The sequence below is a fragment of the Berghia stephanieae genome, chromosome 3 (genome assembly GCF_034508935.2).
Source record: "Berghia stephanieae isolate SIO BIC M18660-M18661 chromosome 3, UCSD_Bste_1.3, whole genome shotgun sequence".
NCBI classification, from domain to species: Eukaryota; Metazoa; Mollusca; class Gastropoda; order Nudibranchia; family Aeolidiidae; genus Berghia; species Berghia stephanieae.
The window spans coordinates 65,651,240-65,666,239 of NC_088362.1; the positions used below are offsets into that span (position 1 = coordinate 65,651,240).

General features: G+C 35.4%; 1 protein-coding gene across 2 annotated transcripts in view; it reads left to right on the forward strand.

Annotated features, from left to right (window-relative positions):
- Nucleotides 1-15,000, forward strand: part of LOC144968223 (snake venom 5'-nucleotidase-like) — a 43,139-nt gene that overhangs the window by 22,778 nt on the left and 5,361 nt on the right. The window contains exons 7-11 of one of the 2 annotated variants that reach the window (XM_078906362.1): nucleotides 2,256-2,441; nucleotides 4,607-4,804; nucleotides 6,621-6,752; nucleotides 9,264-9,383; nucleotides 11,615-11,770. In XM_078906362.1, the coding sequence (XP_078762488.1) occupies nucleotides 2,256-2,441; nucleotides 4,607-4,804; nucleotides 6,621-6,752; nucleotides 9,264-9,383; nucleotides 11,615-11,770 (792 nt within the window). The remainder of the gene's footprint in view (nucleotides 1-2,255; nucleotides 2,442-4,606; nucleotides 4,805-6,620; nucleotides 6,753-9,263; nucleotides 9,384-11,614; nucleotides 11,771-15,000) is intronic. The other variant, XM_078906363.1, reaches the window with a different exon arrangement.

Consider the following 15,000-nt stretch of genomic DNA (forward strand, 5'->3'; position numbering starts at 1 on the left):
TGAAATTGAATGTAAGCTTCAATTTTATTACAAGAACAGATCAAATGGACGTTTTGGTTTTCCCCTTTATCAACAAAACAGGATGAATGTAACTACAAATAGATGAGATAATGTGGTTGTGGCGTTGTTACGATGAATAAACATTGATTGGCATGAAATAGTATGCTCCTTTGTAAGGAAGCACAAATTAAGATAGCATACTAGATATTTCTAAACCTTTTAGCAGCAACATTCACATTACTCAAAATATTACAACTTTAAAAACTCACCAACCATGGATTGTTACACAAAAGAAGTTACTTGTTAAAAAGAAAAACGAACCGTATCTAAATGCAAAAAAGCAACAACTCTGAAGCGTCAAAAGACGACTTCAGAACGATCAAATCGGAAACTCAAAGAGAATGCCGTGGAGCCCACAGAAAGTATGTGAATGAAATAATAAACGATGAGAGCAACAGCAATAAACAGAATTCTGGTTGTATATCAATAGTAAAAATAGAGACAAAAATGTAATTGATACGCTCAAAGACAATAACGGAACATTCCAATCAGACCCAAAAATTAAGGCCAATATATTGAATGACCAGTTTTCTTCAGTTTTCTCCGATCCAACAATCGCAAAAAAATATACTTCACATGACCAAGACAATTTGGACATACGGTACCTATAACGGAGTACATCGAAATATCAGGGAGAGGTGTCGCAACGCTTCTAAATGCAATTCAGGAACACAAAGCAACTGGTTCTGATGATATACCAGGAAAATTAATGAAAAACTCCTCAGACGAATTACCACCTACATTGACAGACATTTCCCAGAGTTCACTAAGCCAAGGGAAATAACCTAAAGATGGAGGTAAAATAACACCGATTTTTAAAATAGAAGAAAAATCTCACGAAGAGAATTATAGACCAGTATCTATTACATTAATAACCAGTAAAATACAGGAACATGTCATATCTTTTAACATAATGAATCATAAAGAGACCAATAAAGTTTTAACAGAACCACGACCTGTTTTAGGACAAATAGATCTTGTGTTGTTTTGAAACACAACTGATCACAACAAAATTACAAACTGATGCCATTTTGTTAGACTTCAGAAAATAATTTGACAAGGTCCAACATCATATATTGGCACTGAAATTATGGAGATGTGGAATACAAAACAAATCATTCCAATAGATCATGTCCTTCTCGACCAATCGAAGACATGTAGTTGTCGTTGATGGTGCTCATTCAGAGTCAGCCCAAATGACATGGTGTCTGATGTTCTTCAGGGTACAGTTCTCGGCTTCCTCCGATTCTTAACCTACATTAATGATAAGGCAGAAAGACTAACACCAGGAGCCCAACTAAGATTGTTTGCAGATGAAATCGTTCTCTATAGGACAGTAAGCACTAAAGTGTCACATACATTCTTCAAGCCGATCGATATAGCTTACAATGCTGGGAATTAGAAAATAGTATGGAATTCCATCCTCAGAAGTGTCAGATTCTAAATTCACAACAACAGGAAAATCATACATTCAATGTTCACAATACATAACACTGCACTTGAAGAAGTGAGCAAGGTGAAATATCCAGGAGTAACAATGACTAAGAGAGTATATTAAATTGGAAAGAACATATGCAGAAAAGCAAACTCTACTTTAGGCTTCCTCGGAAGAAGCTTAAACAACAGCAGGAGGGAAATAAACTTAAAGTGTTGCAAATGCTTTAGAATATAGTAGCTCTGTCTGGGACCCTCACGTCAAATCAGAAATCTGAATACAAACGAATACAAAACAGAGCAGTGAAATTTATATATCAAAACAACAAAGATTTTTTAAAATGAAACTGATTTAGATCTTGAACTGATACAACATAGAAGAAAGCGTGATAAAGCGACAATATTTTGGAAATGCTAAACGATCGAGTGAAATTACCCCTTGGTGATATTCAACAAAATGAGAGGAAGTCATCCAAGTTTATTGTTTCCCACTCAAGAGTGGATCCCCCTTGCACTCGTTCACAATATCTACAGTAAGACAGTGGAATAGTCTCGCATCTTCAATGAAAGAAAAATACTGTGGTCTGTGGAATCTTCAAAGTTGAAGTTAGAAACTAAAACGGAAGAAGAAGAAGAAGAAGAAGAAGAAGAAGAAGAAGGAGAAGAAGGCATGTTGGCGAATTAACTTTGATCCTAATATAAGATTTTCGAAATGCTGGATATATTAATATCTATTTTTTTTCAATTGTTATCCAATAAAGAGAACATTGCATTCGAAGATGAGATAACGTCCATTCAAAAGCAGGTCAATGAACTGAAGAAAAGGGGTGTCAACAAGATTATTGCCATTGGTCACGCGGGATACAAGAAAGATAAAGAAATTGCAACTAAGGTTACAGGACTTGACGTCATTGTGGGAGGCCACTCCAACACATTTTTGTATAAAGGTAAGAATTTCATTACTTTCCTCTCTTGTTACTGATATGAGTCCCACCGCACCATTACAGTGTTATTTCCGGTTGATCTTAGACCTTAGACCTTAGTTCCTCCAAAGTTTTTGACACATCTGGCCGTCCAGATTCGCCACCCCTCCCTGTCTTGTGCTGGCATGTTCCATGTTAGTAACCAGGTTTAAAAGTCTCTGTCGACAATTACTTTCCGTGTGTCTTTTGTCGTCCTCGTCTTAGTCTGTTGTTATCCTTCATGCTATTTTTTTTAGGGAGGGAAGCGGTCTTCTTCCATGTGAAGGACGGTGCCTAGCCAGCTGAGACTGCGTTAATGGATGGTGATCGTAACGTCCAATTCTTTTTAGATTGAGCTAGATCAGAAGATCAGAACGACTTTTATGTTTTTAAAAATGTTTTTTTTTGGATTGTGTGGTTTATTAAAGTATATCAATATTCACTCTTCATGATCAAGTACATTCAAAGTGTAAGTGAATGCATTATCTACTATAGTCCGTTCCAAGTCCCATGCGAACGTAATATTGCAAATTTCTCCACAGTTACGAAATATGTTGCCGTGATTCTTTGCATGAGGGCATATATTTTAAGTGACATTACGAATTTTGAATACCGATAGTGATTGACCAAACAGTTTTCTCACAAGGCCGAATTCCTTTGATCATTTCATCAAATCGTTTGCAATGAAATTTAACTGAAAATCTAAAATGTTTACAGTAATGGTGTGTTGATTCTCTTTCCCGAGAGGAAAATAATCATTCAAAAGTTGCATTCAGTGGCATAGCTTAGCAAATTATTTAAGGTTGTTTAAAATAGTATAATAACAGATAGCACTTATTTAGTATTTCACAACGTTAAAAATAGGCTCACGACGTTTATACTTTGTCTCTTCCCTGGTGGGCAACGGCCATTTTATACATTGGACGACACAAGCAGCACGTTAAGTGCTCATACATTCTTCGGACAAAGAAATTGATTTAAAAAAGACAGGATGATCCTCGAATTTTTACGCCTGTCTCCGATAGGACGAGAAGAAATGCCTTTCACAAAGATATAACACCCGATCAACTGTTGAGCAAGACAACTCATATAAAGGTCTGCCAAGACATGTCACAAAATCCCACTGGTCACCTATCGAGTACGCTACGTATTTGCCATTCTTGAATTATGTTCGCTGGAAAGAGGGGGGCGGGGGCGCTTTGAATGTATTAAAGTGAAATATTACTGAAAGTAAACTTCTATCAAACCAAATTCCATGCAGTTTTGTACTGTATAACCTTTCAAAGGTATGGCAGTTTTCAAATATAAAAGATGCATAAATTAGATGACATATATTATTATTTTAACATCTCGCCTCTGAGTTCCTGGTTGTGACCCATACTGCTATTTATTTGCCGCATGCCATGAACAAGAATTCCGCGCTTCGCCTCTCTGGAGAAATACTTGTAAATTTTCCCCTTTGTGACAAATGTGCATGCTTAATCCATATTTTTATCAGTTTTTATGATTGTAGAAATCACAAAAGGAAGCCTCTGGCTTTCAAATATTGTAACAATGTTTTATGTCAAGTGGGTACAGGTTGTTGTGTCATTTTGAACTCAAAATGGCAATGTTACTGAGTAGTGCACATTAATCTCGTGAAATGTAAACCTCTGGTCAAGCCTTTGGGTCAGATCAGTGATCGTAATTTTAACAGTATACACTGTGTCTAAAATTGTGTATTGCAAAACATCAAAATGTTCACTCATCCAGACCCTTCGTTTTTTATATACCGTAAAGAAGAAAAATCCTAAAGTATGGTACTGTAACCGATGCAAAAAATCGGTTTAAAGTTTAATGTCACTAACAATTCTAGTGTTCGAGCCAATTATCATTAAGAACCACCAGAAGGTTGTGAAGATATCCACGTCAACGCATGCCCCCAGGGTTGTGGAATGGACTACAGTTACAGTCCCTTGATTGGTGGACAAAGAAGAAATACAAAGACCTTTCAACACGGAACTGACATCTCGGTGCTGTGGCTTGCTTTAGAAAAAAAATGAATTGTGTGATTTTTGTGAGTTTTGTTCGCTCAAAACAAACCCAACAACTATCAATATTTTCAGCAAAAGGTTTCTGTCCGAAATGAAAAAAGTTCATGTCCATTTCAGGCAAACAGCCAAGCAGCGAAAAGCCAGTGGCAGACTATCCAACTGTCGTTACTAACAATATCGGTAAGAAGGTGTTGGTTGTCCAAGACTTTGCTTTTGGGAAATATCTCGGGGAACTTAATGTGAAGTTTAGCAATTGCGGATCCATCTTGAGTTGGAATGGAAACCCCATTCTTTTGGACCATACAGTAAAGAGAGGTGAGTAAAAAAAAAAAAAATAAACAACAAACAATCAAACAAAACAAAAAAGACAATTAAAAGAATTCAAATAAAAACTTTGGCTTTCATTTATCGCAATATCCATTAACTGAGTTCAAAGCGCTTTACAAGGATTCTCTAGCCAGCCGCAACTCTTATCATATAGGACAAGATATGACGCCTGTTGGGCGATTTTACACATTTTCGGACAGATATAATGCTGTTAACTGGCATGTTATCATTTTTCACCTGAGTGCGGTAAGAGAATGAGAATGTGACAACATAACATAACATAACATATGACAACATAACATGTGGTATAGGGCAAAATAGGATAAGATCCCTTGAATGCCCTTAATATTATTTAGTAATGCCATAAATCTATTGATTAAATATTACAATAATGATACACGTGGTAAAGATAGTATTTCAACTTAAATGTACTCATGTGGTGTACAAACATATAGCTTTAACCGTGACATGCAAAGCACACACACACACACACACACACACACAAACACACACACACACATACACTCGTATAGATAACCATAATAATATAATAATGCAAAATATCTACATACAAGATTGAAAGCGATGTCAACAGCAGAGCAAACACGTATTATTCGTCATATATAAATCTCCCATCATATAATTCCCTGTCTACTAACACCTTGAAATAATCCATAGATTTTGCATTCTTTGTTTCAAATTTCAAACTGTTCCATTTCTGAACAATACGAATACCGAACCAGTTTTGTCTTATGTTTGTTTTGCATCTAGAGACAAAAATCTTAAACTTGTCCCCTCTAGTAAAAGTAATATTAGAATATGAAAAAAAAATCAGAAAAGTCTATCCTATCCATACCATGTACCAATCTATAAACCTGAATTAAATCCCCATGAATTCTTCTATATTTCAAACTGGGTAAGTCAAGAAATTCTAACCTTTCCTTATAAGATAAATACTGTATTGTATAACTTTTTTGGTAGCTCTGCTCTGTACACTTTCAATACTAATAGATTGTCTTTTATATAATGGGCTCCAGATGCAATTTCCGTATTCTAGAATTGGTCGAACGAGCGATTTATACAAATATAAAAATGTGGTTTTATCAAGACTTATAAAGGTTCTTATATTTATTCCCATCATTCTGTTTGCACGGCTTACACAATTATCAATATGTAAATCAAAATTCAAATGTGAATCAAAAGTAACTCCCACATCCTTTTCATAAGGCACAACGGAAAGTAGATTTGACATAGAAGTATCGGTAAAATAATTATGACATGGATTATTTTTTCCTATATGTAATACTTTACATTTCGAAACATTAAAATCCAAATGCCATGTTGTAGACCATTTGAAAAGTGAAAATATATCATTTTGTAGAATGTTATGATGTTCAGTTGTACTATAGATCTTTGTATCGTCTGCAAACAGTTTGCAGGCTGAATTTATGCCACATGGTAAATCATTTATATATAAAAGAAATAAAAGTGGTCCCAATACGCTTCCTTGGGGTACACCGCTAATTACATTCTTAAAATCCGACCCCACACCATTGACAATGACCCTTTGTATTCGATTATTAACAAAGTCTTTAATCCAATTAAGGATATTCCATTTAACTCCATATTCTTTTAGTTTAATGAATAATCTCTCATGAGGTCCAGAATCAAAAGCCTTGCGGAAATCAAATGTGAGTAAGAGCCTTTTTCAAAGATTCAACTATGCGCTGCTCAGAGTGCGACTCGAATCAGGACCTTATTATTGTTGCTATCATTGTTGTAATTATTAAATTTATTGTTCCAGATCCGGCTATCTTGAATACGGTGAAAGCTTATCTACCGGGTATTACTCTGCGACAGAAAGAAACAATTGGTACCACTTTATTTGATATAATTGGAGACAGGTCAATTTGCAGGAGATACGAATGCAATATGGGTAATAATAATAATAGTTAAATAATAACTCGTAGTAATATATATATATATATATATATATATAATATATATATTTATATATATATATATCTATATATATATATGGCCATCTACAGAAGAAACTAGTATTTGCTATTATCTGACTCTCATAGTCGAAATCATATTAGTACGTGGTATACATCTTCAAAAAGCAGCAAATTTTTCTTTCTGTTGATGTTGCTGACACCAGTCAGGAGCATATCGGACCGCCAAACAGGTCGGTACAAAAAACATGTAAATGCGCACCAAAATTATCATTTGCTCTCACCTCGTTTATATATATTTATAAAACATATTAAATGAGTTCCTTTGCTTACAATATTTTGTTTCAAAGGTTATATTAAAACCTGTATTAAGACACGATGTTTTTATCTGCTTTGCTCCATATCACAGCCTTTTAAAAGTAAAAATGGTACGTAAAAAATGAAGGCAGACATTTAACGTTGTCACCATCGTAGACAAATTATCCTCCCTTAACGTAATTTAATCCAATCTTCATCACAAATAACAAATAAGATCATTCTAAAAATGAAATGTTAACAATTAAACTACCTTTTTTAAAGAAAAAAACATCTCATAGTAACAAAAGGAAAAACAAAGATTGTAATTTAAAAAAAAAAATGCCGTGACAGTGATTGAACCAATGATTCTCAATTTATGACGATAAGAAAATTGTCACATTCGTTAAGATACAACCAACATTTGTGTTAGTGCATGACAAAATCAGTCGGAAGATGAGAATTTTGGACTGATTATGTCATTCACCGTAACATTTTTCTCATTCAAATTTCTTTTGAACATCATAACATTTAAAGAAAATGAACAGTGTGTTGTTGAGCATATCTTGCTAAAGAAATTATTTATCGCACGGACTTACTGATATTATATCAGAGTGATAAAAATTCTATTTTTGTGTTAGTTAGGTATGAAGTTTGGGGAGTATCCTGAAAATGGCTGGTAAGGAGAGATTGAAGTAATGGTCAAGGGTGGGGCAGGGAGATGAGAGTTTTTGTGTCAGAGTTTCGGGGAAAAGCATTTGAAGGATGAGTTACGGGTGCAAAGAGTTGTATCGTTCTTATCTTTAATTCGACCTTGTTTTGTTGTCTGATAGTACACTTAATAAATATATAGGTAGTTATTGTGAGACGTGATTAATCGTTTATTTCCGTTTAGATATTTCCATTCTTCCTCTTGTTAATACGCTTCAACAGTCGTAACGTCACTTCACTCGAAATGGCGCATGGTAACTTAGTAACTGGCTCTAAACTATCGGAACAATGGCGGACGCCCTTATGAAATATTTCCCCGACGAGCATAAAAGCGTATCCAGAGGGAAAATAAACATTATAAATCTGATCATGTTTTGACTTTTACACATTCTGATCACAAGACATATGAAAAGTTCTAGTCAGCATGAAGAATAAAAAGTACCGATTTTCTTTGTTTAGAACCACGAAGGCCACCGTTGCTGGGCGACGTGACATCAGGCTATTGAATCCAATTCCTTACCACCTTGAAGGCTCGTCCGGAGCGTGAGCTGAGCCGTAGCCTACGCAAACTCATAGCCTGATGCTAACTTTTTAAAATGTCATAATAAAAGGCGAAGATCACGGGGGAAAGTTAATTGTGAGTTGTAATCAATCGCTTAGCCAATGAAATCATTTGTTATCTAGAACACTTTCAACAACTCATTTTTTACTTTCGTTTTGAGATCGTCGTCTTCTTTTGTGACGTCATGTTTTGTCAGTATTTTTTTTTTTTTTGTCTTAAGTTTACAGAGGTCACGGTTGAGCACAGTCGGTTATTTTTTATCCTCTTTTTGTTAGTAATGTCTTGACATACGGTAAGAGAGGCAAACCTAAGACGGATTCTATCTAAATTCTTCTCTATCGTGAGGGCTGAGATACCACAACTCTATCTCTCTCTCTCTCTCTCTCTCTCTCTCTCTCTCTCTCTCTCTCTCCTCTCTCTCTCCCCCCTCTCTCTCTCTCTCTCTCCCCTCTCTCTCTCCTCTCTCTCTCTCCTCTCTCTCTCTCCCCTCTCTCTCTCTCTCTCTCTCTCTCTCTCTCTCTCTCTCTCTCTCTCTCTCTCTTTGTTGATGGTCTCGGAAAAATCTAGTTCTACCTTAGCCCAGTTAACTACCATGATCTGGAAAACTGTGTATTTAAAAATTTGGGCCAGAAAACTCGTCCTTCATTTATTGATCAATAAAAAGGACCATCATCTTGGCAAATAATATCAAACCTGAGACTTCGCGAAGATGATGAGAGTCATATAAATCGGTCGAAATTTGAAGGACGAGTTTTCAGGCCAAATCTTTAAATATATGGATTTCCAGGGCATGACGGTCAACTGGTTGATACTGAAACATCACAGGATTAATCATACTTTTTATATGTGAAATTATTTCATTGATTCACCCCATTCCATTTGATGTCTATGTTAAACATTTAACTTTTTCCGTGTATCCCAGGTAATTTGATAACGGACGCTATGGTGAGAGAAAATATGCGACATGCCGACGGGATGCGACTGAGTCGAGTAACTATTGCCGTGGTCAATAGTGGAGGCATTAGGTCGGACCTGATGACGGGTAGGTGTGCAGTATAACAAATATTAGGGGTAGTGATGAAAATGAAGGGGATGATAAAATTAAGTTTTAAAAAGACTGAAAATTAGATGTCAAGCAATTGAATAAACAGACAAATATATGAGTTCTTGTAAAACTTGAGCTCTTGTATATAGCGATATCCACTAAACGTGATCAAAGCGCTTTACAAAGCGTCCTTAGCCAACAGCAACACTAAACATGCATGACGGGTTATGACGCCTGCTAGGCGATAATACACCACCCGGATGTCTGCTCTAAGAAACAAACTGCATGAGTGAAATGGGTTTTTTAAATCATCCCAGTTAACGTCAACAATGTTCATGAAGTCAGTTCATAATCTAAAGAAATTATTGTACTTGGTATCGTTTGGGATACTTTGAGATAGACACTGTAGTTGTGGAAAAATAAAGAAAAAAATTAGAATTTAATAGAGGATTAGTGTATTTCCCAGAAACCACTGTGATACTAAGCTGCTAGAAGCTGTGGACTGTAAAAAGTAATAAACAAATTGAATATAACAGCTTTTAAAAAAATCACAACATACCAACACAGAACGTTTCGGGCTCAAATATCCTTCTCCAGCCAAGAACAAGAACGACGAATTCATAAATATATTACTTAAAAACCAGATCGACCGCAGAGAGATCAATAAGAACATCATCGACTAGATGACACGCATATCGAATAACGATCACCCCATCAAGATCAAACACCCACCTCAATTCATTTTATCCAGCTTCTATTAGAGAGTGGAATCGTCTACCATCTGGTGCAGCGGAATCTGACAACCCCGATCTTTTTAAATGTTTGTATCACTGTGTATCTAATAACTTCCGCCTGGGTGGGGTCCTTGCTTACCTCCCATAGTGGCAGGGAGGTACTTACTGTGTCTTCTATCCCCCTATATCTGTTTTTCCAACATGCTTTCTGTCTTTGTCTTGGAATGAGATTACTTGGTTTTGTCCAGGCCCTGGCCGGATACCCTGGCTGGGAGGGAAACAGTCAAATGTATAGTTAGTTTTGGGAGAGGATATTTTTTGTCGTGTAAATCATCTCTCTGGTATGCATTGTATTGTTTTGTTTACATATATTTATGATTTGTAAATATTTGAGTGTATCCCTCTTTGTTGGGACCTGTGCTTGTGTCTGGATGAGATTATTTCAAACTAAGTATATTGATAATGTGGTCTTGGAATCTACATCTGTTTAATATTTGAACAAGTCCCCTTTGGCTTACCTTTTCGTGGGTGCTACAATTGTAATTCTAGAAATGTTTACTATAACATTTTCTTTCTTTTTACTGGCGCTGATATGACCTTAATGTGTTGCAAGCGCCGTAAAACCCTTAAAAACAAACACAAAACAATAACATCCTCAAACACCAAGGTCACCATATGACGAGTCGAACAACAATTCATCAATTCCACTCCTTTATTTTTTGTCCAATTTAGACATTTAAAATCAATCTAGTTTGAACGTGAGATGTGTCTATAACAAAGAGGAAGAAGAAGAAGAAGAAGAAGAAGAAGAAGAAGAAGAAGAAGAAGAAGAAGAAGAAGAAGAGGAAGAAGACACGTCTTTAAAAATGTGGCCAGAAAAGTCGTCCTTCAAATATCGATCGATTTAGATGAGGTCACGGGTTTGAGAGTTTTGCCAAGATGAAGGTCATTTAAATCGATCGATATTTTAAGGACTAGTTTTCTGGCCAAATCTTTTCATACGTTTCTTTCTAGAGTACGGCCATTAGCTGGTTAAAAGCCGTTTGTTAGCCTCAAACCACAACCTTTTGGCCACATAATATACTTTATTATCTTTTGTTTAAACATCTTTATCACGACTTCAAGACTTTGTTCCTGAAAAATTCTTTTTTTGCCGTTTCTTCTTTTTCTTCGCTATTAGATTGATATTTATTCAACTGATTATCGAATTTCAAGACAGTTCACCTAATTCCTGTTTTATTTGGTGCATCGCTCTTACCTCTTTTTTTTTGTCCACTCGAGATATTGATGATGATTCTGTTGATGATGATGATGATGATGATGATGATGATGATGATGATGATGTTGATGATGATGATGATGAAGATAATGATGATGATAATGATGATGGTGATGATGATGATAATGATGATGATGATGATGATGATGATGATGATGATGATGATGATGATGATAGAATAGGTTAGCTCATTGTTATTCTAAATTTGTCCAAAGGGGAGATCACTATTGCTGATGTACTTCATGTGCAACCATTTCGAAACACTGTAGATATTATAGTGATCACTGGGAAAACCATCAAGGGTATGCTAGAACATTCTGTCGCTAACAGAGACGAGGCTGAGGGCTGGGGTGGATTCTTACAGGTTTCTGGTAAGTCATCTTTAACGTGATGTAGGTTCCGACACCAAGTGTCATTGTGGGTCATCAAATTGTGTAGATATCTCCAGGTATTTCATCTGATTAATGTTATTTATTCCTACGGTGTCCGTTAGGTTGTCGGATAACTGGTGAAAATGCCTTCATATCTAATAGTGCAAATTCCCCCAGGTGTGAGGGTGGTCATTTGATAGTGTAGATTCCTCCAGGTGTGAGGGTGGTCATTTGATAGTGTAGATTCCTCCAGGTGTGAGGTTGGTCATTTGATAGTGTAGATTCCTCCAGGTGTGAGGGTGGTCATTTGATAGTGTAGATTCCTCCAGGTGTGAGGTTGGTCATTTGATAGTGTAGATTCCTCCAAGTGTGAAGTTGGTCATTTGATAGTGTAGATTCCTCCAGGTGTGAGGTTGGTCATTTGATAGTGTAGATTCCTCCAGGTGTGAGGTTGGTCATTTGATAGTGTAGATTCCTCCAGGTGTGAGGGTGGTCACCTGATAGTGTAGATTCCTCCAGGTGTGAGATTGCTCATCTGATAGTGATAGTCTTCCCAAACTCCTGATGGATTTTAATGAGAATTGGCTTGAACAATAGCATTGTTAGCGATTTTTCATCGGTTACGGTACCGTTCTTTTGGGATTTTTCTTCTTTACGGTATATAAAAAACGAAGGATCTGGGATGAGTGAATATTTGGATGGTCTACATTAAAAATATTATACACAGTGAAATCTGTTGTGATTACGATCTCTGAACTCCCCACAGGTTTGACCAGGGGTTTATTTTTCACGAGATTGATGTGTACTATACTACTCACTAACCTTGACATCCTGGGTTCAAAATAGCATAGTAAACTGTACAGTTTGTACACACTTGGCATAAATAATTGTAATAAAAACTAGTTGAACTCCAGAGACGTAGCTTTCTAATATGATTCCTTCATTCATAAAAACTGAAAATAATATGGATTAAATATGCAAATTTGTCACAATGAGGAAAAGTTACAAGTATTTATCCAGAAAGGAAGCGCGGAATTCTTTTTCATGAAATACTATCAAAAGATGGCAGGAACCCAAAGTGGACAGAACAAATTAATAGTTATGTAATTTTGAGTATGCATCTCTTGTATTTAAAAACTGTGGTTCCCTTGAATGCTCATATTCTACACAACTCACATGGAATTTATTTGGTGTTTTAAAAGTTTAGATTCAGCGATATTTCACATTATTACCTTCAAATCCCCCCTCCCTCCAGTAAACATAATTCAAGAATGGCAAACATGTACTGTACGCGATGGGTGGTGACCAATTGGTTTACATGACTTGTCTTGTGAGAACTCTATGAGTTGCCTTGCTGAACAGTTGTTCGGGGTATTATGTCTTTGTGAAAGATATTTCTCCTCATCCTATCGAAAACGGCGTAAAAATGTGGAGGATCACTATGGTTTTGACACCAATGTCTTTGTCCGAAATAAATGTATAAGCACCAAACAGTCTTCTTGTGTCGTCCAATATATTACATATCCGTTGCCCACCAGGTAAGAGATGAATTATAAACGTTGTGAGTCTGTTTTCAACGGTGTTAAGTACAATTTAAATGTATCTATTATTCCACCATTTGAAACAACCCAATATTATTTATTGCTAAGCTTCACCACTGAATGCAACTTTATTATGATTATTTTCTCTAGGAAAGAGAATCAACACACCGTTACTGTAAACATTTTAAAGTTTGCGTCATATTTTATTGCAAGCCATGAAAAGATCAAAGGAACTCGGCATTGTGAGAAAGTTGTTTGGTCTATCACTATCAGTATTCAAAATTCGCAAGGTCACTTAAGATGTAGCTAATCTCGCGTTCAAAACATCACGGCACCACATTTCGTAACTTTGGAGGAATTTGGGATATTCTGTGCGCACGGGACTTGGAACGGACTATAAATGTAGCTGAATCACCTCAGAGGAAAATATGATAGTGTTCGGAGAAAGGCGTTGGGAGTCTGTTATAATAATATCAAAGTCTATTATGCCGAAATCTGAAAGAAAAAAATCTCAATTTGTTAAAATGACCCTGATCCTGTCAAAACCTCTTCAAGGAAACCTAGAATAAAACTAACCTACCACCACCTCTATCACTGTATCTATCTATAACTCAATATGATGGTGAACTCTTGACAGCTTCAAAAAGTGGAGGGAAAGAAACAACGTTAAATGGTAATTTATCTCAGCTGGTAAAGGGGAAAACCGAAACGTCAATTTGTCTCTGGAATAAATTTGCCCACAATCATCTCCATTACTATATACGGTGGAGAAACGAATTACTTAGAAACTTGCCTGTTACTGTTATAAGTGCATCTATGGCACTGCTCCCAACTACTTGTCATCTCTTCTTTCTATCTACAATCCGAATCACTCTCTCCTCTCATCTACTTCCCTGTACTTGAACTGTTTGATTCCCAAGTCAAATTGTTTACGACGTGCTTTCGCACATTCTGCTCCCTCTCTGTGAAATGCCCCTTCAGCAGAAACCAAACACCGTAATTCCCTGTCCTCCTTCAAAGGGTCTTTGAGACAGAGTACTTTCTTTGTCTTTGGAGACAGAGTACTTTCTTTCAGTTTTCTGTGAGTGATTTTATTAATTTTATTGAATGAAAGAATATATGATCGTATATGCATATATATATATATATATATATTTATATATATATATATATATATATATATATATATATATGTGTGTGTGTGTGTGTGTGTGTGTGTGTCTTTGTATAAACGCATCCGAGCACATTTTGTGGAAAGAGGCGCTTTATTTGGAAAAAAACGATAATTATTATTATTATTATTATTATTATTATTATTATTATTATTATTATTATTATTATTATTATTATTATTATTATTATTATTATTATTATTATTATATTATTATTATTATTATTATTATTATTTATTATTATTATTATTATTATTATAATTATTATTATTATTATTATTATTATTATTATATTATTATTATTATTATTATTATTATTATTATTATATTATTATTATTATTATTTATTATTATATTATTATATATTATTATTATTATTATTATTATTATATTATTACTCAATTTTAAGTATGGGGACTTCACAATTTGGAAGGTATAAATCCAACCCCCCTCCCCCCCCCCCCCTTTTTTTTTTTTTCTTTAGAAAAACAAAAAACAAATACAAATTCATACAAAT